The 26,302-nt window shown below is 45.0% G+C and overlaps 1 protein-coding gene across 1 annotated transcript in view; it reads right to left on the bottom strand.

The window, feature by feature from the left end:
- Positions 1–15,495: 15,495 nt before the first annotated feature.
- The window catches only part of LOC147701269 (IgGFc-binding protein-like), a 90,133-nt gene continuing 79,326 nt past the window's right edge, over positions 15,496–26,302 (bottom strand). Inside the window, exon 2 of the mRNA XM_086928607.1 lies at positions 15,496–16,806. Within this exon, the coding sequence (XP_086784733.1) occupies positions 15,572–16,806 (1,235 nt within the window). The 3' untranslated portion in view covers positions 15,496–15,571. The remainder of the gene's footprint in view (positions 16,807–26,302) is intronic.

Genomic DNA, 26,302 nt, shown 5'->3' with positions numbered 1-26,302 from the left:
CCTGACACTTTATGTGGACGGTTCATGCATGAGAACAAGTACAGGAGAGTTAGTGGCCGCGTATGCAGTGACCACTGAAACTGAAGTTAAAGAGACACATCGTATTGATACACTGTCTGCTCAAGCAGCAGAGCTCACCGCTCTGATCCGAGCCATGTATTCTAGCCAAGAACAGAAATGTCAACATATACACTGATTCCCGTTATGCATTCGGAGTTGTTCACGACTTCGGAGTACTATGGCAGGAACGAGGTTTCCTGACCTCTCATGGTGCCAAGATACAGCATGGTCCTCTCATTCAAGCACTGTTAGAAGCAATACATCTGCCGTCAGCCATATCCGTCATGAAGTGTAAAGCACATACTAAAGTCACAGATTCTGTTTCCCAGGGTAACGACCTGGCAGATCAGACAGCAAAACATACAGCACTGACTCACACTCAGACAACTGATACAACAAAGACAACAGACCCGACAAACTGTATGACAGTCAGGGATCCCACACTAGATGTTATTGACATTCAGACACATGCTACTCCAGAAGAAATAAAGAAATGGATCGAACTAGGAGGGATCCAGACAGATCAAGGTTGGATGACGAAGGGAAAATCTACATGGTTTCTCCCTGACTCTATGGTTCAAGTTATGATAAATACAGCACATAGTCCTGCACATCTAGGAGAGAAAGCAATGTTAGACAGTTTGCAAAATCTCTGGAACAATAAACACTTACGAGCAGCCGCAAAACAGAAAGTGCGTACTTGCATGATCTGTTGTCAGTTCAATCCAGGTAAAAGCGTCCCTGCAGAGCAAGGTGGATTTCATCCTCCCGATCACCCTTTTGAAGTCCTCCAGATGGATTATATCCAGATGGACCGTTGTCGAGGATTTAAATATGTTCTCGTAGTTGTCTGTGCTCTCTCCCGCTGGACCGAAGCATACCCAGTCCCAGATTACACTGCTCCGACCACTGCCAAGCAGTTGGTTCGTGAATTCTTCCCACGATACGGCCTGCCTCGTGTCGTGTACTCAGATAACGGTCAGCCATTCTCATCTGCCTTAATGAAAGAAGTTTCTTTATTACTGGGATACCAGTGGAAGTTCCATTGTGTCCGACACCCAGAAGCCGCAGGCCTTGTTGAGAGGCATAATCAGACACTAAAGATCCGCCTTGCCAAAATATGTCAGGAGAAAGGGGTCGACTGGATAGTCGCCCTGCCAGTGGCACTATTCTACATGAGAATGGTCGCCCATTCGAGATCAGGGCTATCCCCGTACGAGGTGGTCTTTGGAAGACCACCGAATATGTGGGGGACGCCCATTCCGAAAAAGATTACTGATGTTGATTGTGACATGTTGACAGATTACCTTGCCTCCTTGATGTCTGCACTCCAATCATGTCGTTCACAGGTTGCCGCAGCCTTCCCTGACAACACTGATGTAAAGCCACACGACGTCCGTCCTGGTGACCTTGTGTTCGTCCGCAACTTTGACAGAAAAAGTCCGCTGGAGCCCCGCTGGAAGTCTCCGAAGACCGTACTTCTTACAACAAGGACGGCCGTGAAAATCGAAGGAAGAAAGGGGTGGGTTCACACGAGTCATATAAAAAAATTCTCTGGACTGAAACCTGACCGAGACTCGTCCACCCCCACCAAAGACTGTGTTGAACAAAAAGACTTTACAGAATCTGAACGAGAAAAAACTCCTCAAGAAAATTATCGCATGAAATTACGATCTAGCAAGTCAGACAGTTTAATTGTTTAAGTCCTCCCCTAGGTGAATCGGTTAAATAGTTTCTGACATGTATCCCCTAGATCGAGATAGAGAGAGAGAGAGAGAAGCAAAGAAACGTACATATTGTAAATCACTTCGTAGTCACTGCATAGTGACACTAATAATCATGTTTATTCTCAGTGTTTTAATTATCATTACTAGCATCCAATTGCCTATCTATTACCCTATTTTCAAGCGTGAACAATCTGCCTATAATGTCTCTGCTGAACACACTTTTAGTGAGTTACCTCCACACGAGCTTTCCTACAGACTTGCGCTGCGCAACAACACATTCATTAGTATGCTACATCATTCTCATCAAACTAACAATGCTACAAATTGCTGGATATGTGGCCGACTCCCTCCCTATCAGAATTACAAGGGAGCTCTGCCCCTCTTTCCGTACCCGTTCACTCACAATGGCTCTTGCGGAGCATGGTTTAAAATAATTAATTCTTTAGATCCTGATATTGCTGTTTTCGATGGGGGTTGGGTTTGGGGAAACCTGAACTTGGTCCTGCTCGACGCCTGTTACCCAGATAAGGAGGGACTTCCCACTAGAATAGGAACTGATCTAGAAAATGAAGTATATGGATTAGGTAATTATACAACTAGCCTTATGATTCTCACTGTCGAATCCGAAGCCACACCAGTTCTACCCATTATGTCAGTACTGCCAGTCACTGGTGAATTATGTATCAAGAAGAAAGGTTCAGTACACTTAGGTCATAGTAAATGCACTACTGTGGTCGAATTCAGTGATCATGGAAAATCGTCCTTTAAAGCTATCAGTCATTCTTACTTTGTTTGTGGTCATACCGCATACATACGTCTACCTCCAGATTGGGATGGTACCTGTTACATTGCATTCCTTCTGCCACCTGTTTTTCTAGCTCCTCCTGATTACCATAGAAATACCAATCTAGTAAAGAATAGACCCAGAAGAGATATCCCACTTGTCGACTACACAGAAACGGCATGGGAACAGTACACCGACTTTAATAAAGGATTCTTTTTCTTTTTAGGACCTGTCCAGAATAGTAAATTAATACGCAGATTAACTAGAACACTTGAAGCAGTAGTAAATGAAACTACCTCCGCCTTAGGTAACTTAACAGAAGAGCAGTCCGCCATGCGGGTTGTTGTCCTTCAGAATCGTCTTGTAATTGACGTCATCTTGGCAGATAGAGGTGGAGCCTGTAAGGTCATCGGGTCAAGTTGCTGTGTTTTCATACCACAAAACGCACCATCTGTATATCAAGCTATCACCCGTCTTCATAAAATTGCAAATCAGATACATCAGAATCCAGGCACCTGGACTTGGTCCGGTTGGTTCTGGACAACGTTAACAGCTTGGGGATGGAAGATCCTATCCTTCCTAGGCATTGGCCTAGTCCTAGTATTCAGTTGCTGCCTGTGCCTGCAGTGTGGGCCAGCGATTTGTGGACTGTGTGCCACCTCTTGTATTGAACACTCCAGTTTTCTCTCAAAACGTAAACGAAAGAAAGAAGAACAAATGATGTTGCAAGAACAGACTGATCGATTCATGAGGATCGATATTTCATGAAGGGTCCGTAGGGAACAAGGAGGGAATGAGGAAAATTAAATTTTTGGTCATGTTATGTTCCCTAGCGCGTACCCCACCGACTCCATGTACCAGCTTAAAGTGCATGTAACTTCCCTCCTGTGCCAGCTATGAAGACGCAAATACATTTGCGTCCACCGTTAACATGTCCTCTTTCAGATCCACCCTGAATGGATTATATAGCCCGTTCCCAAGTATGCTATGCCACCGTCTTTTTGTAGTACACTTCACATGTTTTCCTGCTCTGGCAGAGTAGGCCCTGATTCCTGCCATCGAGCCTCTTTTGGCTTCCTGACTCTGACAGCCTCTGCCCAGGCCACCTCTGTACCCGTGAACTCTGACTTACTTTCAGCGCGGCCCCTCGCGCTTAGCTCAGCCTGCTTTCTGCCAAGACTGACTATAACCTTCGAGTTATCTGTTCCGCTCCTCGAGAATGCATTCCTGCCTACTAGATCCTGTAAACATCCTCCCCAGCTGCAGAGCCAAAGGGCCGACCTGTCTCAATGCAAGTAATTCATAGCCTCTGTTACCATGCTTCCATGGAAGGCCCCGTGCCCCCACGCTTCTCATGCAGACACTTAGGCGCTTATACACGCATCCACAGTTAGCATAGAACAGCTTCTGCCCTAGAGACCTTTCCGCCCAGATAGTATAGTTCCTAAACATCAGATATCAGATATGATAGAAGTACAAGTTGATCTGACATGCCAGACTTCTGTCTCTTTCCGTCAGTGTAAATGTCAAGTCCCCTGCACCCCGTCAATCACACGTCATGCAGCTGCGCGCGCATCCAAGCTTCCGATTTCTGCTGACATCGCAACAATTCTGTTAGCACCACCCCTTGGTGCCACCCACTTGCGTCACCTATCAGTGACGTTTCTAGCACACACCTCTGGTTCACGCCTAGTTCACGCCTCTTGATTACGTATTAGTACCACGTGTATACTGTTATCTTGTCTTCTCTCAGCTGTTACGCCTCTTGCATTATTCTTTATGATATGAATTAAGTATATAAGCTATGTACTGTCAATAAAATATAGCGCTCTATCCCTTCTGACACCCCTGTGGTGGTCAGAACATGATATCCTGATCAAGACCATTCCTTTATGAGGAATAAAACCCTTAGAAACTCTAACACCACGGACTCTGTCTTTTTTCATTCCGATTGAGTTGCTATTGATTAAGTACTTACCTGCATAGAAATTAAGAGAGTAAATTAATTATTTACGTCAGGACGATAAACTCTCTTGAGAAGTTGGGAGCCAGGAGCACAGGGCCGGGCAGTTGGCAGCTTTCAGGGCCTCAAAAGCTTTCTGACAGGTGTCAGTCCAGATCAACTTCTTGGGCTGATTCCTGGAAGTCAGCTCTGGTAAGGGTGCAACAATGTTGCCATACCCCTTGACAAACCTCCTGTAATACCCTGTGAGACCTAAGAAGGCTCTCACCCCTGTCTGGGTTTTGGGTGGCTCCCAAGTCAGGATGGTTTCAATCTTGGGTTGTAGGGGCGCCACCTGGCCGCTCCCAACTTGGTGTCCCAAGTATACCACAGAACCCTACCTGATCTGGCACTTACTCGCCTTGATTGTGAGGCCTGCTTTCCGCAGCACCCGGCGCTGCAGCCTTCGGGACTAAGACGACTGGGCTGGCTCAAGGACTGCTGGACAACTCAATCACCCCTAGCGTAAGTATCTTTGAGACCTCCTCTTTGATGCAAGCCCTCACCCTGTCAGTTACCCTGTAAGACTTGTGCTTCACAGCTAAGCTGTCTCCAGTGCCCACATGATGGATGCACCAATCTGTGACACCAGGAACCAGGGAGAACAGATCAGAAAATGGTCCCAGCAACTGGCGACAGTCATGCTGTTGCTCATGGTTCAGGGTGGAAGAGAGGTTAACACCATCAACTGACCCATCTTGCTCTGAGGCTGACAGGAGGTCAGGAAGAGGTTCAGTCTCCTCCTCCATCCCAGCATCTGTTGCCAAAAGCATGCCCACTTCAGACCTCTCTAAGTGGGGCTTAAGGCGGTTGACATGTAGGACCCTCCAGGGGTTCCTAGGAGGCAGCAAGTCCACCAAGTAGGTAACTGGACTCTTGTGCTCCACAACCTCAAATGGTCCTGTCCACTTATCCTGGATCGCGCAGGGCTCCACTGGGGCAATGACCCACACTTTCTGGCCAGGTTGAAGCTCTACCAGAGTGGCATTCTGGTCATACCAGCGCTTCATCTCCTCCTGGCTGGTTTCCAGATTCGCCTCAGCGAGTTGCCTGAAATGCCTAGTCTGGTTTCTGAAGGCCAGCATGTAGCTATATTCATCCTGGGGAGGTTTCCTGGGAGACTGCTCCCAACCTTCTTTAACCAAACTCAGAGGTCCTCAGACTGGGTGTTCATAGAGAAGCTCAAAGGGACTGAACCCTAGAGATTTATGTGGCACCTCACTGTATGCAAACAGTAGGCACGGTAAGAGGATGTCCCACTTATGCCTCATGGGTTCCTCTAGACCAGAGGTCTTCAATCTGTGGGGCGCGACCCCCAGGGGGTCGTGGAGTCCTGGGAAGGGGGTCTCAGATTCTCTCAGAGCAGTTCCTTGAAACGCGTGGTTTGCCTTAGTGGCGTCGGGCTGATTGAGGGTGCTCGAGGTAGAGGCCTAATTCACACCGAGGTGTGAAAAACATCAAAACCTCATTAACAAATAAAAGGTCTTTTTAAGACCTGTGGAGTACTCTGGTGTGGCTTTGTGTGTGTCCAAGCTGTTTCAGCCGGGCTCACATACACAAGGGGGAGCGGGGTGGGGTGGCTCGGGGAAGAGGCTGTAGCACAGTGGTTCCCAATCTGTGCGCCACTGAAAGTAGCCAGGGGCGCCGCGAAAAGATGTGCACCAAGCACACAGTTTGGAAAGTAATATGGACTGATACACAATAATAATGGAAATACCAGGGGGTGGAGGGCATCATGCTACAGACAGGGATTTATAATCAGAGGCAGCTTTATTCCGGGGTCCGGGGCAGTCAGTCCGGGGCTAACTGCCAGTGAGAGAGGCTGGATAGGCTTCGTGTGTGACTGGCTATTTTTAATCACTTTTAAAAATTGTATTTCCACATTTGTGGTTAGCGCTTTTCAGCGCTATTGCTCTGTTTGTATTGTGCTGATTTTATTGAGCACACTTGCTGTATCTTGATCGCCGCTCTCGGCCCAACGTATGTAACTGACCGCCTCCCTTGGCGCAACGTCCTCGGATTAATACCTGCATCTATTTACCTTGTACTACGCTGTCCCCGGCTCCTGGCACCGATCCGCCACGGCTTGTGCCGTTTGCAGCGGCGGTGGCCACACAAGCGCACACTCACTTCCGCCCTACATCCCCACTTCCTTACTCCTAAAAAGGTTTTACAAGGGGGTCTCGGCATAAAAAAGTTTGAAGACCTCTGCTCCAGACCCATTATCATGCCCTTCGGGGTCCAGTTGAACCTTTCAACCAACTTGTTTCCTTGGGGGTGGTAAGGAGTGGTGAACTTGTAAGTTACACCGCACTCCTGCCACAGGGACTTCATATATTAGGAAATGAAGTTGGGGCCCCATTCAGACACCACCTCGCGAGGTGATCCCACTCGGGAGAAAATTCCCATCGGTGCTCGTCCCACCACGGGGGCCGCCACTGTCCTCAGAGGTATGGCTTCCGGGTACCGGGTGGCATGGTCCACCAAGACCAGGATGAACCTATTGCCCATGGGTGTGTTGGGGTCCAGTGGCCCCCACAATGTCAATCCCACCCGCTCAAAGGGGGTACTGCCCACAGGGAATGGCTGGAGAGGAGCCTTGTGCTTCCTCCCACTCTTTCCACTTGCCTGGAAAGTCTGACAAGTCCTGTAAATCATTTTCCAACAAACAGTCAACAGGCATGGCGGGCCTCACAGCTACCTCAAGAGTACCACAGACCCCCCAAACTCAAAGAGAAGCTTAGCCATTGGACAATGACTCTCTGTGTTGTCGGCGTAAACAAATCGGCAAAATGCATGAGGGACAATCTGCTCTTGAGATAGCAGGTGACACTTGACAGCTGTCACACTAGCTCCTGTATCTCTAAGAGCCTCCACCCTTCGGCCATTGACAGTCACTTGATGCCCATATTTCTTAGTGTTCCTGGGCAGCTGAGGCTCTGAGACCATCTCACTTTCTCCTAAAAGAGACTACAGTCATTTGTGCGGGACCCCATCCACCTTGGACATCAATTTCCTCCTCCAATGCTACACTAGCCATCTGCCGGGGCGGAGCACCAGTGGGTGCTTGTTTACAGGTGGCACCTGGTATCATTCGCCTTATGACCCAGGTCGCCACACTTGTAACACTTCAGGGGCCACTGGGGAACAGGACTACCTGTCGGGCCCCTTGCTTTCTTTCAGGGGAGGCTGGTAACCTTTCACAGGGTTCCCTTGGGGACTACTTTGGTGCCCTTTGCAGAACTCCTTTTGTATACCCTTTTCCCCCACCACTCTTCTGCTGGGGACCCTGCCCACCTTTGGCTGAGTCTCCTACGTGACCCTTGTGGACCTGGGTGCTCACCCAGCAGTCCGCCTCCTCAGCAAGCTTCCTAGGTTTAGTCAGCATGCTACCTATCAGATGCTTGCAAAAACCACTGAGTGGGATGGGTATGCTCAGACGTCTGTCCCATGCTCTCCACACCACTGGATTCAAGCAAGCCGGGCTGAAGACGGCTGCAATGCCAGAAACCGGTCCTCGGAAGCTCCTTTCTGGTCCAGGGAAGGCATGGCTTTGCCGTTCGGGCTGGACTGTTCCCATGAGGCACAGGGTCAGACTGATGTTCTTACATAATTGTCAGGCAAGTGCTGCGCTTTCAACCCAGACTACAATGAGACTCAAAACTATCTGCTGTCAGTCCTTTCAATTGTTGCACAACAGTTTTCCATGTGCTCTCTTGTATATTTCCAGTGCTCCATTTGAGAAATATTAAGTGCCATGAGCAAAGCTTTTGATGAGATGCTGCCACCAGCTGAAGGTCATGGTGCTGAATAACAAAGCTGCATAGTTTTGATCCTCACCCATGCATCTTTAATTCATCGCCAAACAGCATCTCCCACTCAAACTCACTCCTGCACATTCTTTTTGTCCCTGCTTTGTCCCTTTGTCACTGCTGTACTGCCTTTCTCTTCCTTCCTCTTTTGCACTTTTACATTCTTCTCTCTCTTGTTCTGGGCCTAAGTGTGTTGAGGAAAAAAAGGTGCTGGTGCCCCAAAATAAGTGCCAGTGGGTGCCACCTGCAACCACCAACTCAAAATAAATATGGCGTATTTCATGTTTTGATGTTTTTACATTTGTTCCCTCCATACTGCATCTACCTCTGCTCCAGCAATATCTCTACTCTACACAAAAGACCTATTCACAACAGTAAACATGCAATGATTTTCCTTTATGGCCCACTTTGGTTCTCCCTTAGTTTTGCCTCTTAGACGTTTTAGGCTGCCTCTGCTTTGCATAGCTACAAATTAATAATACATTTGTTTTCGCAACATTGTTCCACAAATATGCTGTACATGTGGTTTGTTATTCACTGACTCTTCTTGGGATTTAGTCTGCACATTTTGTAAAAGGTTGCTAGGAATACATATCAATATAGTGAACTGTTTTTGTTGCTCTCTCAGCAACAACTACCAACGTATTAGAAATAAAACAGTCGCACAGCTGCATACAACACAGTAGTTCCTATTATATAAACTTTTTTTCGGCCCTCTGGAGGCAGAGAGGAAAGTCTCAGCAGAGAGGATTGTTTTGGAATGAAAGCAGTGTCTGACATGCAGCCCTGCATAAACTAAGTTTACACTCCTGTTGTGGACCACCTAACTACATACACCAGGTATGGGGTCTGATACCAATCCCAGAAATCACTGTGCTCAAGCAGTAGGGTTAGACTTCAGACAGATGATTTGCCATTGTTGTAATGTTTGTCTTAGACACCCTGTTAGTAATGCTAATTACTTAGTTTAGTTGCATCTGCCTAATGATCGCATCACATTTGCTTCATAATAGACTTCAATAGTTTCAATAAATGTCTTATTTATGTTTACTACAGGCATGCATTAGTGAGCAAGTAATAAATGGGGTTTATCTATTTCCACGGTTCCCTTGGGGTTCACGAGGGTCATGTTCGAGGTTGCCAAAATCACCTTTTGCTCTGGGAAGGTTAGGATCTCAGGTGAGGCACTGTGAGCTAGCTAGAAATTGGGGCGACAGGTACTCTGGGGCTTATTTACAAGCCTCTTTCTCTGCTTTTGCGTAATTTTTAACATGGGAAAAGTGATGTACGGGTGGCGCAAGGGGCTTGTAAATCTGCCCCTTTGTCCCAAAATTCTTACGTCTTGTCGTCCTAACTCACAGTTTTGCTTTAACCCGTTCCATGCTCACGTCGGCCAGCGGCCGTCGCAAGCGCTACCTTGCTGCTTCGCACGTCCTTTGGCTGACGCGTCCCGCCCACTCATTAATTCTCCCGTAGGGCGGGAGAATTTGTGCCATGGTTAACAGCAAAATGTCTGCAACGTAGTGCAACCAACATTTTATACAAAAAAACAAGGATTAGGGAGTGAAGAGGTCATGCCCTTCAAGAGCACTGAGGTGGATGCGTCCTCCTCCGTGCAATTATATAAAAAACAAAAAGATCCACCTCAAGGAGGTCGGAAGGAAAGTATGTCTAGAAGCTAGCTAAGGCATACACTGTGTTTGTTAAAATACCCCTCACACAGCAAAAGGGCCCATAGTGTCATGCTTCATCATCGGGGTCTTCCCGCTCCGCTGCAGGACGGGGCGTGCTACGACTGGCGACTACGCTGGAGCACTGTTATTGTAGTTCTATGTGTGGTGTATTTGCAGTCAGTGAAAGGGTCAGGGTTGGAGTAAAAGTGTTGTTTAAAAAGTACCTGGCCTTATGTACTAAAGATACTTTATTCAGTCATAGGCTGATACTGTTAAAAGGGTGGTTCAGAGACATCATGCTTTTAATGTGCTGATTCTCCTTAAAAAGTCAACATGTTTCGAAGCATCAAGGCTTCTTCATCAGGACTAAAGATGATCTCTTTGGCGCTCACTATGTTGCTATCAATGTGCAAAAAATATATGTGAATATATACAAAAATGATGTTAAAATACAGTACCTAGTTGGTATTGTTATCATGTAAGCTCAGTCAGTATTTCTGAAAATAATCAAGAATCGGTAGAAGTCAGTGCTCCATGAGCCTTCTTTTCGGGTCGAGAGGTAATTGACACTGTATTTCAGAGTCGTGAAGTCCTCGCTTCCTCTCTCGCCATCCCGTGGCTCCGTGGTTTGGATCACGACACCGTATGGACACGAGGGTCATGTTCGAGGTTGCCGAAATCACTTTTTGCTCAGGAAAGGTTAGGAATTCAGGTGAGGCACTGTGAACTAGCTAAAAATTGGAGCGACAGGTACTGATGCTGTAGAAAGACTCTGGGGCTTATTTACAAGCCTCTTGCGCTGCTTTTGCATCATTTTTAACATGGAAAAAGTGACGCACAGGTGGCGCAAGGGGCTTGTAAATCTGCCTCTCTGTCCCTACATTCTTATGTCCTGTCGTCCTAACTCACAGTTTTGCTTTAACCCGCTCCATGCTCACGTCGGCCAATGGCCGTCGCAAGCGCTACCTAGCTGCTTTGCCTGTCTTTTGGCTGACGTTGCCCGCCCACTCATTAATTCTCCCACCACACTGTGGGAAAATTTGCGCCAGGGTTAACAGCAAAATGTCTGCAACATGGTGCTACCAACATTGGCCTTGTACTTATTTAACAGGTCTCCTGAATAGTACTTGTGTGTGCCCTTAGTACCCTGTACACCATACCCGGAGACGTCTGCAGTGTTAGGGAATTATCCTCCACAGTATTTTAGGAAGCATCTAAATATTCCTGATGGTTGTTCAAACCTTTAAAAATATATCCATATTAGTGTTTCTATGCTCTTTCCTTTACTTTATTGATAATGGTGGCGCCACAGCCTATAGATATAGATGTTAATGCAGACCTACAGTGCATGCAGATTTAACAAGGGATTGGCAATGTGGGTGTTCATGTAACCTTCATGGTTGAAGCACACAATGCTAATCATTTAGAAGTGTTTTATTCTAGGGTCAATTTCCAAGCTGTGGATGATAACACACAAACATTTCATACAGACACTGGTGTTGCACCACCACAACAATACAGAGCATATTAAGAAATACCACTATCTCTTTGGGAACATCAAAATTGATTCCTTGGTGCCTTTGTACATGTCCTACAATATGTACGCATGGGTTAACTTAGTAATAAAGGAGCCACCTGGCGAGCATTCGCTGGTTATACACCATACCCTGACACAGAAAACCTTAATGCTAATGAGATATGGCAATTATACTATGGTCCAGTTAGAGTATATCAGCGCTTAACTCAGAATGTTTCACACACCTTACTGGCTGTCCCACAATGAGCAGCTATAGCAGGGCAACTCCAGTTTCCTGCTGTACCTACAATTAGTCCTGTAATTATCAATGCAATTATTGGTGAAATCCCCACAAAACGTGATGAAATTCCATTTTGGATAGCTCAACGAATTAATCAAATTGAAGCTGTGTAACCCCTTTCAGGACCGCAAGATAAGCATAGAATTTTAACTATGTGCTTACCCCTTGGGATTGGTCCCTAAATAGGTGATTGCGCCACTCTGCATTCTGAGCCCTCAGATGGACACTACAATTTGTGTGATCGCACACAGTTGAAGCCACCTGATAAGCATCAGTATTCTGATACTCGGGATGTATGACTTTACAATGCATACTTTTACAACGCATACCTTTACAATACATTTTTTACAATGCAACATCCATTACAACGCATTCCATTACGACGCATGCCATTACAACAAATTTTTTTAAACTACCTTTACAACGCATTCCATTACAACGCATAACATTATATTGCATGTATGGTAAATATTGGATAGTGTAGGGGTAAAAATTACTATTCTAACTCCGGGGGGGTGCAACAGTAGGGTAAGTGTTGGATAGTGTAGGGGTAAAAATTACTATTCTAACTTCGGGGGGTGCAACAGTAGTGTAAGTGTTGGATAGTGTAGGGGTAAAAATTACTATTCTAACTCCAGGGGGTGCAACAGTAGGGTAAGTGTTGGATAGTGTAAAGGTACTATGCGTTGCAATGTCATGCGTTGTAATGTTATGTGTTGTAATGACATACGTTGTAGAGGTATGCGTTGTAGTGTCTTGCGTTGTAATGGTTGCGTTGTAATGGCATACGATGTAATGGATGTTGAGTTGTAAAAGTTTGTTGTAATGGTAGTGCGTTGAAAAGTGGCGTTGTAAAGGTTATTTCCCCTCATTCCCGGAAAAGGACTCACAATGCCCGTCCGAGCTGAAGTTAAAGAAGGAAGAGAAACTTTCACTATTTAAACCCAAATTTGGCTCTGATAGGTAAATATGACACAAACACTGAGAACTCTCCTCCTGAACAGAAGGTGGGTGGTGATTATTCTCAACAGCACGGCAGAGATCACTCTAGTGCAAAAACAACTAATAAATATATTTCAGTTGAGACCCCAGACCATTGCGTAGGCACTCCAGATAGTTTATATAATTTGAATATATAAATTGAGGAAGACATACTTGCACCATATGGGTAATATTCTGGGAACATTTACAATTATCATATGACATTCTCTTGGTGGAGGTCGGTGGGCCTTTCGCTTCCTCGCCCTAGGTGCGCCCGGTATGCCAAGACGTGGGTTCTGGGCTCACTGTGCCACTGGAATCAAGATATCCTGGCTGAAGAGATGTGAAACCCCGAAACCGGTCCTAGGATGCTTGTTTCCGGTCCACTGCCCTCGGCACCCCTCCAACACCCACAAACCACGCCAGAAACCTCAGCATCGGTCTCGACTCCTCCCTCTCCATGAACCAACAGGTCAACGCCCTTGCCTCCAGCTGTTTCAACACCCTATGCATTCTCTGTAAGATCTTCAAATGATCCCCCCTGAGGCAAGGAAGACAGTCACACATGCACTGATAACCAGCAGACCGGACTAAGGAAACGCCCTCTACACCGGCATCAACAAGTCTCCACTCCCCCAGCTCCAGACGAAACAAAACGCCACAGCCAAACTCGTCCTCGGCATCCCTCGACACATCAGCCAACTCCTACGGAACCTTCACTGTCCCCCCATCGAGCAGAGAGTCAGTTTTAAGATACTCACTCACGCCTACAAATGCCTCCACAACACTGGACCCCAATGCCTCAATGAGAAAATGACATTCCACACACATAAAAGAAATCTCCGATCCCCTAACCTCGCCCTCGCCAAATTCCTTCTCACCTGCAGAGCCAGGACAGGGGGAAGAGCTTTTTCCTACATTGCAGCCAAGACCTGGGACGAGCTTCTTATTCAACATCAGACACGCCCCCTCACTGAACACCTTCAGAAAGGCCCTCAAGGCATGGCTGTTCAACAGAACAGAACTGCTGACCCCCTTCCCCCCAGCGCCTTGAGACCCTCGCGAGTGAGTAGTGCGTTTACAATTCGCTGATTGATTGATTGATTTCCTGTATGTGTTACCTATGTGTGAGCACCTAGACTGATATATCACTCCTAGTGTCAGTTTTGACCTCTGAAAGTCACAGACTACAAAACAGGCACTCGACTTCAGCAAGTTTGCTTTATTATCTGGGTCCTAAGGTTCCAGAGGCAATAGTTAAGATGTGCTACTAATGTTACCCAGATGCCTCTGACAATCCTAGGCCCCTTAGAACTGACCTGGCGCTTAGCTAAAGGCAATAGAAGGCAAACAGGCCTGAGTATATCACAGTATAACTCAAAACATAAATCTATGTAAAGCACAAATATCAAGAGATCAAAAGTATGAAAACATCACAGGGTCAATTGTCGCTCCTAGGTTTCAACAAGGACTGAGGGCGGTCGCTAGTTGGATGACGCTTAATTGTCTCCAGCTAAACGCTAGTAAGACCGAGGTGATGGTATTTGGTAGGCAACCGGACCTGTGGGGAGAGAGATGGTGGCCGGAGGAGTTGGGTTCTGCTCCCATCCCAGTCGCCGAGCTTAAAAACCTCGGGGTCTGGCTGGACCCTTCCCTCACGTTTGCATGCCACACTAAACGCACGGCTGCTTGCTGCTTCGGCATCTTGCGTGGGCTCCGTCCTGAGCTAAAGTTCTTCGATGCCCCCACTCGGCAACTCATGATCCAAGCTACCGTCATCTCCAGATTGGATTATGCTAGTTCTTTGCTGGCCGGCTTGAATGCAGCTGAGATCGGGCGCCTGCAACGGATCCAGAATGCAGCAGCGAGAGCGGTGGTGGGCCTTCCAAGATTCTGTCCCACCTCCAGCACCATTCGATCACTGCACTGGCTCCCGGTGGCGCAGCGGATTCAGTTTAAGGTCCTCTGCGTCGCCCATAAGATCTTGAAGGGGTCCCCGGCAATGATTCTCACGACCCTCATGGCCAACTATATACCGGCACGACCTTTAAGATCGGCAGACCTCGAATTGGCCGTGGTACCGCGCTTTAAGCGAAGCAGGGCCGGTGGGCGCTCATTTCGAGTGCGGGCCGCTGCTCTGTGGAACTCCTTACCCCCGGCAATTCGCGCCATGAGCGATTTGCTTTCTTTTCGTCGCGCCTTGAAAACATTTTTATTTCCTTAGTTAGTTCGCTTGTGCTGTTTTAATTTAGTTGTGTTGTGCAGCTGCCTTGTCGGGCGCCAAGACGCTCCTTAGCTGGAGCATTTGTGCGCCTAATAAAAACCACATAACATAACATAACATAACATAATTGTGATTTGAGTCTCAGAACCGAACAAATAGGAAGTAAAATAATAACAGTACAACAGAGTCTCAACTAAGTGAGGACAAGAAATGATTTGTTTTAATCACCGATATTTTGGCAAGCTGAATATATATTTACGGTATGTTATAATGAAAGGAAAATATTGACAGCTAAGAACAAGAAAACATGTTGGATGCTTAATTTTAAAGGAACTCATTTTTGCAAACTACATGGCCTAAACTAAATATTGTAGCCTATTACATTCAGTATCAGAGACTACTTTAGTGCTAGTTGATAGGAGTATCTAGATTTTCAGCTGCGACCTCATCGTACCATCCATGCCTTCATGTGCTGCTTATGCCTTCATGATTCACTTGGTGCACACTGCCTGGCCACCATAACCATGCTGGTCCGCGATTCCAAAAGAGAGGAGCTCAAACCTTGAGGTGGGATGCATGACACTATGTGACCCCGCTCTCTTACCCAATGTATATATGTACATCCCCCAAGAGTAGCTGGTTTTTGGGAACTGGTACCACCGGAAAATCCTAAGAGGCCGCCCGTCGAATCTAAGCCCATGTATGTCAGAGGTCTTTATCACAATCAGTGCTGTGTTGCTGAATTTAGTGCTACCATAAATGCTGTAGGATTTGCAGAATGTACTGGTGTCCGGAATACTTATAAAAAACTGATCATACTGCCTGTAGTGGGCCAAACCACCAGTGCAGTGAAACACCACTTGGATGCCAGCGCTTGCAGTGATGACGAGTGGGTTCTTGAACTTCACTTGAATCCTTAGAACTTCTCCTGCCAGCATGTCTCTTTTCATCTCGGTTGACCCAGTTGTGTAGCGGACAGTTGTTTGCTGGGAGGTGACGACATAGGCCACATCATACCTAGACTGGAATGGCAAGGGGGGGACAAAGAAGGTGGTGCCCCAGTTGCTAACAGGCAGAAGCTGCTCGTAAACATGGTCGCACTGACTATGCAGCCAAGAGCATCTGTCGCCTGTCAGTACAGCAATTCGTTTTTTGGACACGATTCTTGTGCCTGAGAGGTCGTCGGAGCTCTGGAGTTGCAAGGCTTCAAAGGGCGCCATAAGAACCTGGAGTTTGTCACCAGCCATATGCATCTGTCCTTGGAACGTCACTGCCCCCTTGAGGTAGACCTCAACTATGTTGTCCTCATTGTAGTTGATGATGGCAAATTCTTTGAAAGGCTGTTGGGGCTCCTCGTAGGGGGTGATGACATAGTATTCTGTGCCCAGGGATGTCACAGGATTGACTACTGTTCTGCCGGAGGTATATAGTTTGCGGGTTTGTGAAATCACGGATATGTTTTTGTCAGACCGGATGGTAATTGTGGAGGCTGCGAATACTGCGCTTCCTGACATCTCGGTGAAGCTAGGAATGCGGACCCATTTAGACTGCTTTCGATTGAAAAGGTAATCCGTTGCGTTAGTCTGCGGGATGAAGATGGAGACCTTTGTGGGCACTTCGTAGGCTGTGATGACCAGACTCAGAAAAGCATTGTACGTGGGAGCTTGTCCATTCTGCATGAATGCTGTGATAAATTCCTGGCCGAGCTGGACTGCCACAGAAATACCTAGCAAGAACAAAATGTAACCATGAGCAGTTGCTGAATATTAGCACATTTTAAAAGCTTTTACCACTACCTGATACTACAAATGATTGTATGGCATGACACGAAGGCTAACATTGTGTAAATCTAATTTATTGCCAGCTCACAGCAGCAACAATTAAAAATATACAACTTCTACAACATTCTAATAAGGTATACATTCCCTCCACACACAGTCTCCTCCCTTCTTTGTTGCTGCTGCTCACAAAACAAGTACTTTTCATTATACTTTACACCCTCCCTCCCTCGTAGGAAAGAGTAACTCATAGTTTTGTCTCATTGTTGCTATAATCCTCTATTAATTGAATTTATACTTATTTCCTACTATTTTCCCTAGGGAGGAGGGTGTCTTTTTTATAAGTCGTTACCTGTGTTTTACTGTCTCTCTGGAATCCCGGGAATTAGTTTTTTGTCCCTCCATACCCAGCATATCCTTGCAGGGCCGGACTGGGAACCAAAACCGGCCCTGGCAAAGTGCTCGGCCGGCCCCCCCTCCCCTCCAGGGGGTTGTGGGTGCCACCGAGCTTTCAGCTGATTTTGTTACGGGCCGATTTTGCAGCTATGCTGCAGAAATGGTCCTGTAATAAAAACGCCCCCCATGGGCCCCAAACCGTCCCCCACCCGTGCGGTGCACCAGGGGATTGCCCAGTGCCCGCTACGGCCAGTCCAGCCCTGTATCCTTGTATTTCTTTTTGTCTTTTTAAGGCTGAGAAAAATACTTTCATTGATAGCCATTCTCACGCTCCCATTGCCATGACATTGGGGGCTCTATGATGTAAGCCCTCTTCATTACCAGCTTTTCTTTTGAAAGCCGATTCACACAGGCCCCTCTTGCTAAGGCTGACCACGTATGTGAGGTGACTCACCTGATAGCAGTTGCCTTGTAGAGTAAACTTGCAGTTACTAGGATACCAGTGATGGAGCAAGATTTCATATGTACAGAAACTTGTTTTGACTCAGTCCACTCGAAATAACATGTAGCTAATTAATCAACATTCTATTTTACTAAAATCACATTACACAACATTTCTAGTAAGTTGAGGAAGCTTGACAATGTGCTTTCACTAACAGTAACCCAAGTGTCCTGAAATGGCCACTAAAAATGCAGGAAACTTTCTGCGCATGCGTCCGCCACATCTACATGGTGTGACGTCTTTCGCTTCTGGTGGGAATTTCTTGCATCTGTGCACTAATGCTGAGATGGCCGCTTCATGCTTTCACATACTAATGCACATGCTCCTGCTTGTATTAAAACTTGTGTGTTTAGCTTAACCACTAATGCTATAGTTAAAATAAAGTAATGGGGTTAGAGTAGAGATAAGTGGTATACAGTCCATTCATTTATATTTGTATTCTAATGTGTCTCTCTTTGACTTTATTAATAGCTTGTATTTGGGCCTACGGGTGACATGAACAGACATATTGAATCCACTCTGCGCAAGTGCGAGGAACTTTGAGAGACCTCGAGGAATGACATTGAACTGATGCCAGTGACTGTCTTTCCGGCAACGACCCTGGGAACCACAACCCATAACCTGGGAAAGTAAGACGAATCGCAACTTTATTAAACTTTGTATATTAAAATTAAATAATATTGCTGGGTTGGTTGACATTTATGGGAAAGTAAATTATGGGTAGGAACTTGATCAATATAAGTCAATGAAAATTACCGCATCTTAGTATGGTGTGATGACCTCTCCTCGTCCTTCTGACCAATCAACTTGTAGTTTAGTTCCTATATTCCCAATCGGCTCTGCGCATTGGAATAACATAAACAATAGTTTAGACGTAGGACTTACGTCAACTAGGTCTCGATTGAATATGTTAGACTTAATTATGAATGCCAGCTAGCTCAGAGGTCACTAGAAACATTCTTGAATACACAAGAAGGGATTAGTTTCTGACAACCGCATAAACATGACAACTTTGCTCCCCCAAGAATAAGGAGTATATCTCCAGAGTCGCGCAAACAATAGATGGCTATTTCACTCAATCAATCGTGCATGCTTCGTTTCACGAGACGGGCGTTTTCAATAAAAAGGTTATTTATTGAGCAGTCTTCTTTCTCGTGCAAGAGAAGTGAATTGCTACACTCTTAATACTTGCTATGAAGTAAAGTGCGTACAGTAAAAAGAGTATACTGTAAAAGCATTTATATGGTTTCTAAGCCATAAGATACATAAAATAGATAAAATACATACAAGGATAAATAATGACTGAAAGTACTCAACTGGTGCATCTAAAATACGTCTACCCCGGTGTACCTAACCTAAGCCTAGTACAAGGGAAGAAGTAATGAGGTGTAGCTGGAGTTAAATAGTTTCTGCCAAGAATCTATCCAAGAATTCTCTAAGGGTCTAATCAGCTCCGTACCTTGGCTATAGAATGAAGGAGGTCTTGCATCTCTCTCCCAGGACTCGATCTCCCAGAAACCCGCATGGGTAGCAGGGAAAGACTGGAGCTGGATTTCTCGGCAGGAGAAAAGACAGCGTCTCTATCAGTGCGTCAGCTGGAGTGTCGGCTTCCTTCGGCACTCGCTATAGCAGGGCGTCGGGCAAGTAGTTAGTCGATCTGCTCCAAAACCACTGTGTGTTTGCTAGGGCAGATGTGGGTATATTTATACCTGGAAGGTGCAGAGTTTGACGTAAGGGTGGACATAATAACGTCACTAAGAAATCAAAGTTCTTTACGCGCTCCAGGAGTTCTGGGACAAATCAATACTGAAGCAGGGGGAAGTCCCGGGCTGCTGAAGGCTGGTTGTCTTCAAGAACTCGTTGTACTCTAGGAGCTTATTGGAAGTAGCCATGCTGTATTTGGACTGCATCGGCTATGTCTAAATATGGTTATGATTCCTATGCCTGTATAAGGATATGATAAGTTATACCTATATAAGGGCATGAATCGGGAAAATTACACTAGAGCCCTAGATACGTTTACAACACCCACTCCACGTAGGATGTCCATCTTTTCTAAATACTAAGCAGTTAAAACATTCCTAAGCACGTGTTTACAATCCCACCCCAAAAATACATAAAATGCATTTGAAATGGTTTGTACATGAAAAATGAGTATTGTACTGTACGTTTCTAAGCAGTGGTATCATTCAAACAATGCAAATAGTTTTACATTTGAAATGCTGGCTGAATGATTCACGAAATTACATTTATGAAATGGCTCCTAATACAGAAGAGAAGGTAGAGATCATTTCATCACAGATTTATATAATACTGTACATGTGCTAGAGCCTAAGTTTAAATATTGTCTCTAGGTTTCAAAAATAGAAATCTTGTTCTCTAAGAATAGTTCTACATTAAGCAGATTACTCTGTGCCCAAAAAAAGGTGAATATTTTGGTAATGAGAAATATAATTTTGTTGTAGTAAAAAATAGTTCAACATTTTAGAAGTTCTGTTTATCAAAACTGAAGGCCGAAATCACAGTTCAGGGAATGCTGTGCTTGTTTCTCAAGAGTTATTCTCGTTGTTAGGAGAAAACATTAACTCAGATAGGCTGGCAAAGAATTTGTCTACCACAGTAGGTGAAAGTTGCGCCATTTCCGAAAAAGTCGAAATAGTGCATATGCGAGATGCATTACCGTCAGCGTTATCTGGATCAGTAATGTTCAGAGAAGGTTGTACCTGTGTGCCTCTTTCATCTCGTACCTCACCGCCACCTAGTCGTAATGGGGAGGTCTCAACGAATGCCGTCATCAGAATTGGTAGCCGCTTGGGACAACACGTTGCATGTGCCGTTACCGAACCAAGCAAAGTATCGACATCCATAGGTACTGCTGATGGGACTGAGAGACAGATGTCTAACACGCATTCTTCTCCGCAGAGCAGGCTTCGTAGAACAGGTAAGATTCAATCTTGCCAGATTGGTCTGGATGATAGAAACCATGTGGTATTCAGATCTCTTAGACGAGCCAAGCCGAGAACCTTTGTTATCCTATTTCGGTACCGCAGTGCCTGGATCGCTTGTTCCATGGTAACCTGGATATCGCTAGTGACTGGACTTGCCATATCGGAGCAGAAGGAACAAAAATAGAATTCCTGCTATGAGTCCCAAAATATGAGAGGCAGGCCGCCGAACACAGAGTGCACGAAATTTGGGAAAATGCTCAGGACTGTTTCAAAGGGTGCTAACAGTCCCGAAAAAAGTGTCTTAAATACATGTGCGATGCCAGTGGTATCTGACAAGTTTAAAATTTGACCTACTATTTCTACGAAATGTACGGGGCAGTTTGTTGATAATAATGTATGTATCTCTGCTGAGGTCCTTGCAACTTGCAGATCATATGTTTCTCTAGACGAGGTCAAAGGCACAGTTTTTTGTAAAAGAATGGCTATCATTCTGCTTAATGTATCAATTCTAATAGAAGAGATATTCAATGAAGGCCAAATAATTGCCTCCTTGTCTGGCTTGCTGTTGGATACAATACTTGCATACAACAAGTGACCCTGGATGTAACACTCACGAGATAGGCCGTTCCTGGCAACATGCCACAACAGCTGTGGTCACTTAATATAACGTAGCTACCGTTGGAAAGCTGCCTGAAAACAGGTTCTATTTGTGTGGATGGGGTGCCGTGCAAGTGGCAAGAAAGGTCATTATATGAACCCTCACAGGCTCCATGTAATTTAATTTCTTGACACAGAAGTGTACCACTTAGCGAGTTTTCATAATTTTTCCCACTAAGAAATACTTCTTTATTACGCCCACTCCAACATCTAAGTATGTAAGGTAAATTCCAGGTCGACTTAATGTATCCTTTACCCAACCTTTCATACAGGCCCGCTGGTATATGCTGTAGGCAGTATTGAAACTTAAATGTCGTTATTGGTATTGTTATGGTACCATGTATTATCCATTCTGTGACAGGTTTCTCGGAAACTGTTAATGGTAATCTTTCTAGTTTTTCAATGCTCAGCACCGTATAGTCTGCTCCTCTATGTGCCAAAGAGATTTGTTTATCTCTAAGGTTAAAGATAGAAAATAATGACGTTGTGTTGATTAGACGCCAAGGCACATAGCCTGAACACAGATTTTGTAACGTCCAGCCTAATTGTACAATAGAACGTAATTGGGACTGACCATGTTGTAACATTAGCATATCCTGTTCTATTATATAAATAGCAGATGATACAATGCTGTCCAAAGAATAAATTCTGGAGGACAGAGTTGTTAACCCATTGTCCACTACAGACAGTGATTTTTCCAAATTAATACTATCTATTTCTCATTTTTTTTCGGCAGTTTCAATTTGCATTATTTTCCAAGCTTTGTTGTAAGCAGCATATATACCGGCGTATATGGAACGTTTTTGACGCTGTTTGCAAGGTCCCAATAAGAAATCTCACAAGTCAGCACCTTCTTTAAGTAAGGTTAAGTGTTGCTTAATTTCAGATATTGTGGACTTCTGTAGCCATTCGAGGCATAGTTTTCCTACACTGTATGTTGTTATTATCCCTGGATGTTGTCTCTGGGAATATCTTGGGTCTGGTCTGTTCTGTTTGAACCCCTGTGTTTTGTCCAGGAATCTATCTTGACAGTTATTAGTGTCTGTGGGCCAGATCAACCATTTTTTCCAATCAGGATTAGGTCTGTTTTGGTGTAAAATATGGGACACGTCTAACCCCTCATCTGTAGAACTGTTACTATCAGGCATAGGCTTTGGTATAGACGGGTTGTTTAAATCTTTTATCTTGGCTAGGCCAAGACAGGTTGTTTGTTGAATGGTGTCATTCAGGAACATTATTTGTTCTGGGATCATGCAGGCTCTGAATAATGATTCTAATCCCTGTACTTGCAAATCTTTTGAACCCCAGAATGTTATCTTTCCAGAATTCAAAACCAAATGTAGACAATTGTTCATAAAATTTTGCAGAATAAATCAGTTTTGTATTGGTCAACATATTTTTCATTCCTGTCTTATTCACATTTTTTAAATTAAACATTTCTGGATCTGTGATATTAAACCCTGAGAAGTATGGAAATTTCTCATAAAATGTTTTAGAGCTGCCTTTTGGTGGTGTTGGACAATGTTCCCATTGATTATAAGTAAAAACATTTCTAGGTTTTGCAGATTTATGCAAATAGTGGTGCCCAAAATGATTAAAGCAATACATTTTTTCATATTTCATAATCAGATGAACCTTCTAAATAATCAATATCTGTAAATTTTGCTGACATTTCTAAATCAGACATCATATTATTAATAGTCTCAAAGTCCCAATCATCAGAGAAAGTGCTCGGTGACACAAAGTCACTTAAAGAAACCTTGAACTGATGTGGATATTTCACAAGTTCAACCGGGTCATAGATGTCGCAATCAGTAGCGTCCCATGCTACACCAGCAGGAATAGGAATGGCTGTGATGTTTACTGATGACAGGTCTCTTTTTTCAACATGAGATGACTTGTGAGGTTTTAGGACAAGTTGATTTTCTGACTTGCTGTGTCCATTGTACTGTATTTTCCATCAATCATTCTTCCCAAGCTTAAAACCAAAATGAGCCAGAGCAGGAGGAAAGGTACACCTAACACAATCCACAATTCAATCCATGGTGAAATCAGTAATATATAATAATTTCTTTATTTAGATATATAAAAACATATCTTTAAAAGATTCTTCCAGCACATTAAATACAATTTTGCAGATTAAAAGGGATTAAGAAAAAAACAACATTAAATTTGGCCTTATCAGTGCTTACTGCAACGTGTCAATTTAAAAATTACCACTCCCGGACAATGCGGATGAGGTTAAAGAACATATTGTTCTGCAAAGTTATCCAATTTTTCTAAAAGACTATAAACTTGCTGAACGAATTTGGCCAATTTTATATTTAAAAAAGTGTTTTCTAAGGACAGAGCAGCAATATTAGCGTGCCTACAAGTCCGAACTCCCAGCCTGTTCCATTCTGGCCTAAGTAAGCGTCTCCGTTGGAGAATAAAGAAAGGGCATATACAAAGCACATGCAGAAAAGTTTGGTTTGCTGCCCCACTCCCTCTGCACGTTGGATCGACCCTTTTTTGACGCCATACAGGGAGATTTTGAAGGAAGCGCCAGTCTCCCAGTCTAAGGGCGATCAAGCATCGCTTTAGATGATAAGAAAATGTTATTGAAAGGTAATTGGCCGGGGATAATCGTTTGTAAGAGTTGGCTACTGCCCAGGCATGGCTACGTTTCGCAAGAAGAGCTTTGTCCATGATCAGGGATTTCAGTCTTATAGCTTTTTTAATTGTGTTTTTGAAAGCAGTCTGGCTTGGATTAAGGGCCCAGAGCTCCGCAGCAGACATTTGTTGGATGTAGTCATTTAGGAGGCGGCCGAATGATCCACCCGGATTGCTCGCACTGATTTCATTCCAGACCAGGAATTCCAGGGTACCAGCTTCTGCCTGTCTTAGTTTGTGGATCAGGTTAAGATATGAGCCAACGTTGGAGGTTTCATAGTTAATTAAGCCCAGCTCTAGTCTGACCTGTGCTGGCGAGGAGGAACTCGGCAGGTGAAGCAATTTCTTGTAGAGTTTGGTTGTTAGTTTATTTAAGGTATTGTTCATTTTACCCTTAAAGATCTCAATGCCATACGAAAGTGTGGGCCCGATCTTTGCTCTGAGCACTTCCAGTAAGGGCAAGACGGTGGGGCCTGAGAGTCTCCTCGATAGCTTGGCCAAGGATACCATTAACGCTGTGGCCTTGGCTGCAATCACAGTGCTCTGTTTGGTGAAACTGCCCCTGGAGTCCAAATGGACCCCTAAGTATTTGTAGGATTGGCCGATTGAGATGCTTCCTTTGTCTATTGTCCAGCCTCCACCGCTGTAGCGTTTTTTGCCAAACTGAACAACCATAGTTTTTTTCATGTTAATTTCTAGCTGGTTGTTGACCGTGTATTGCATTAAGGCGTCAAGGAGTCTTTGTAGCCCCACTATGGTGAGACTGAACAGTGCCTTGTCGTCGGCATATAAAAGAATTGCATAATGCCGTGCCTCCTACTTTTGGTGGATGGCTAATTACTTTCTCTAGAGAGCTTGATAGGTCAGCAATGAATAAATTGAAGAGAAGGGGGGCCAGCACGCATCCCTGTTTGACACCACGAAAGGTCCAGATTTTCCGGGAGAGATGCGCGCCAGACCCTAACTTCATTCGAACTCATGTGTTGGAATACAGCTGGATGATTGGATTCAGGATATTGTCTGGGATTCCCCACTGCCTCAGTTTTTGCCACAGAGCAGCCCTAGGCACCCTGTCAAATGCTGCTTTGAAGTCAACAAAGCAGCAAAAAATCGACCAGGAATGTGAAAGGGCTTTGTCAATGATGGTGGAGATTGTCAGTAAGTTTGTCATTGTACCTGATTTGGCAACAAACCCTGTCTGATTCAAGGGAATCAGATTGTTGTCCTTTGCCCGTTGTCTGAGATCCTCCAAAATGAGGCCTGCAAAGTGCTTTGCCTCTATATCCAGCAAGGCAATTAATCTGTAGTTATTCGGGTTGCCTCGTGCTCCAGCTTTATAAATGGGATGGATAATAGCACCTCTCCAAGAATCCGGAATGGTTTGATAGCTCAGGGTGTATTTAAAGAGATTTGATAGCACCTTGGACCAGAAAGGGACGTCGGACTTGAATAGCCTTTGTGGCAGGCCATTCGGGCCCGGTGCTCCGTCTTGTCTCCCTTTCGTCAGTGCTTTGACTACTCTTTCTTCAGACAATTCCTCGGGTGAGGTAAGCCCCTGCATTGGATCGGGTGGAAGGTTTGATGTTGCGCCCGTGCCAGTGTCAGAAACCCATGTTAATCCAGGGCGGTCAGGGTGATCTTGCGCCTGGAAGTGCTCTGTTAAGTACGTGATCCAGTCTGCTTCCTGAATGTTCGCTGATCCGAAGGATGTTATGTTTCGATCGGTGCTATTGACAAGTGACCAACATTTCTTTGAGTTCTGTTGCTTGCTTTCCCATACCAGTTTGACCCAGAATTGAGATTCCTGGGCCTTTTTCTCTTGGGTAACTGCCCTCCTAAATGCCTTTTGGGCATGACGGTATGTAACGAGGAAGCTGCTGTTCTCTGGAGATTTTAAAAGCAACCTCAGTGCATTGTTTCTCGTTCTTTTTAATGTTTTTATAATGGGGAGTGCTGTTGCTCCTACTGGTGGGGTGCGATTTGGGCCCTGCCTTGTCGCTGGATAAGTTCTGATCAGATGTGCGCATAACTGCAACCATGTTGCTGTTGGGGAAGCCGCTTGGTCTGGAGCACACATGATAAAATCCTTGCTTGTTTTTAAGATGCACTGACAGTTAGACTCACTCCATTTCAGGCGTTTTAAGTTATCGGAATGTATTCCTTTGTATGTAAATGGTGCCTTTTTGTGGAGAACTAAATTTGTGGCGAAGGAGATGACCAATGGCCTGTGGTCGCTTTCGGAACTTGGCAGGACGGAGAAGCTAGCCAGATTAAACAGGAATTCCGAAT

Source organism: Lissotriton vulgaris, chromosome 7 (genome assembly GCF_964263255.1).
Source record: "Lissotriton vulgaris chromosome 7, aLisVul1.2, whole genome shotgun sequence".
Taxonomy (NCBI): domain Eukaryota; kingdom Metazoa; phylum Chordata; class Amphibia; order Caudata; family Salamandridae; genus Lissotriton; species Lissotriton vulgaris.
Note: the sequence above shows the minus strand (reverse complement) of the source record. Positions and strands in the feature narration are given on the sequence as shown.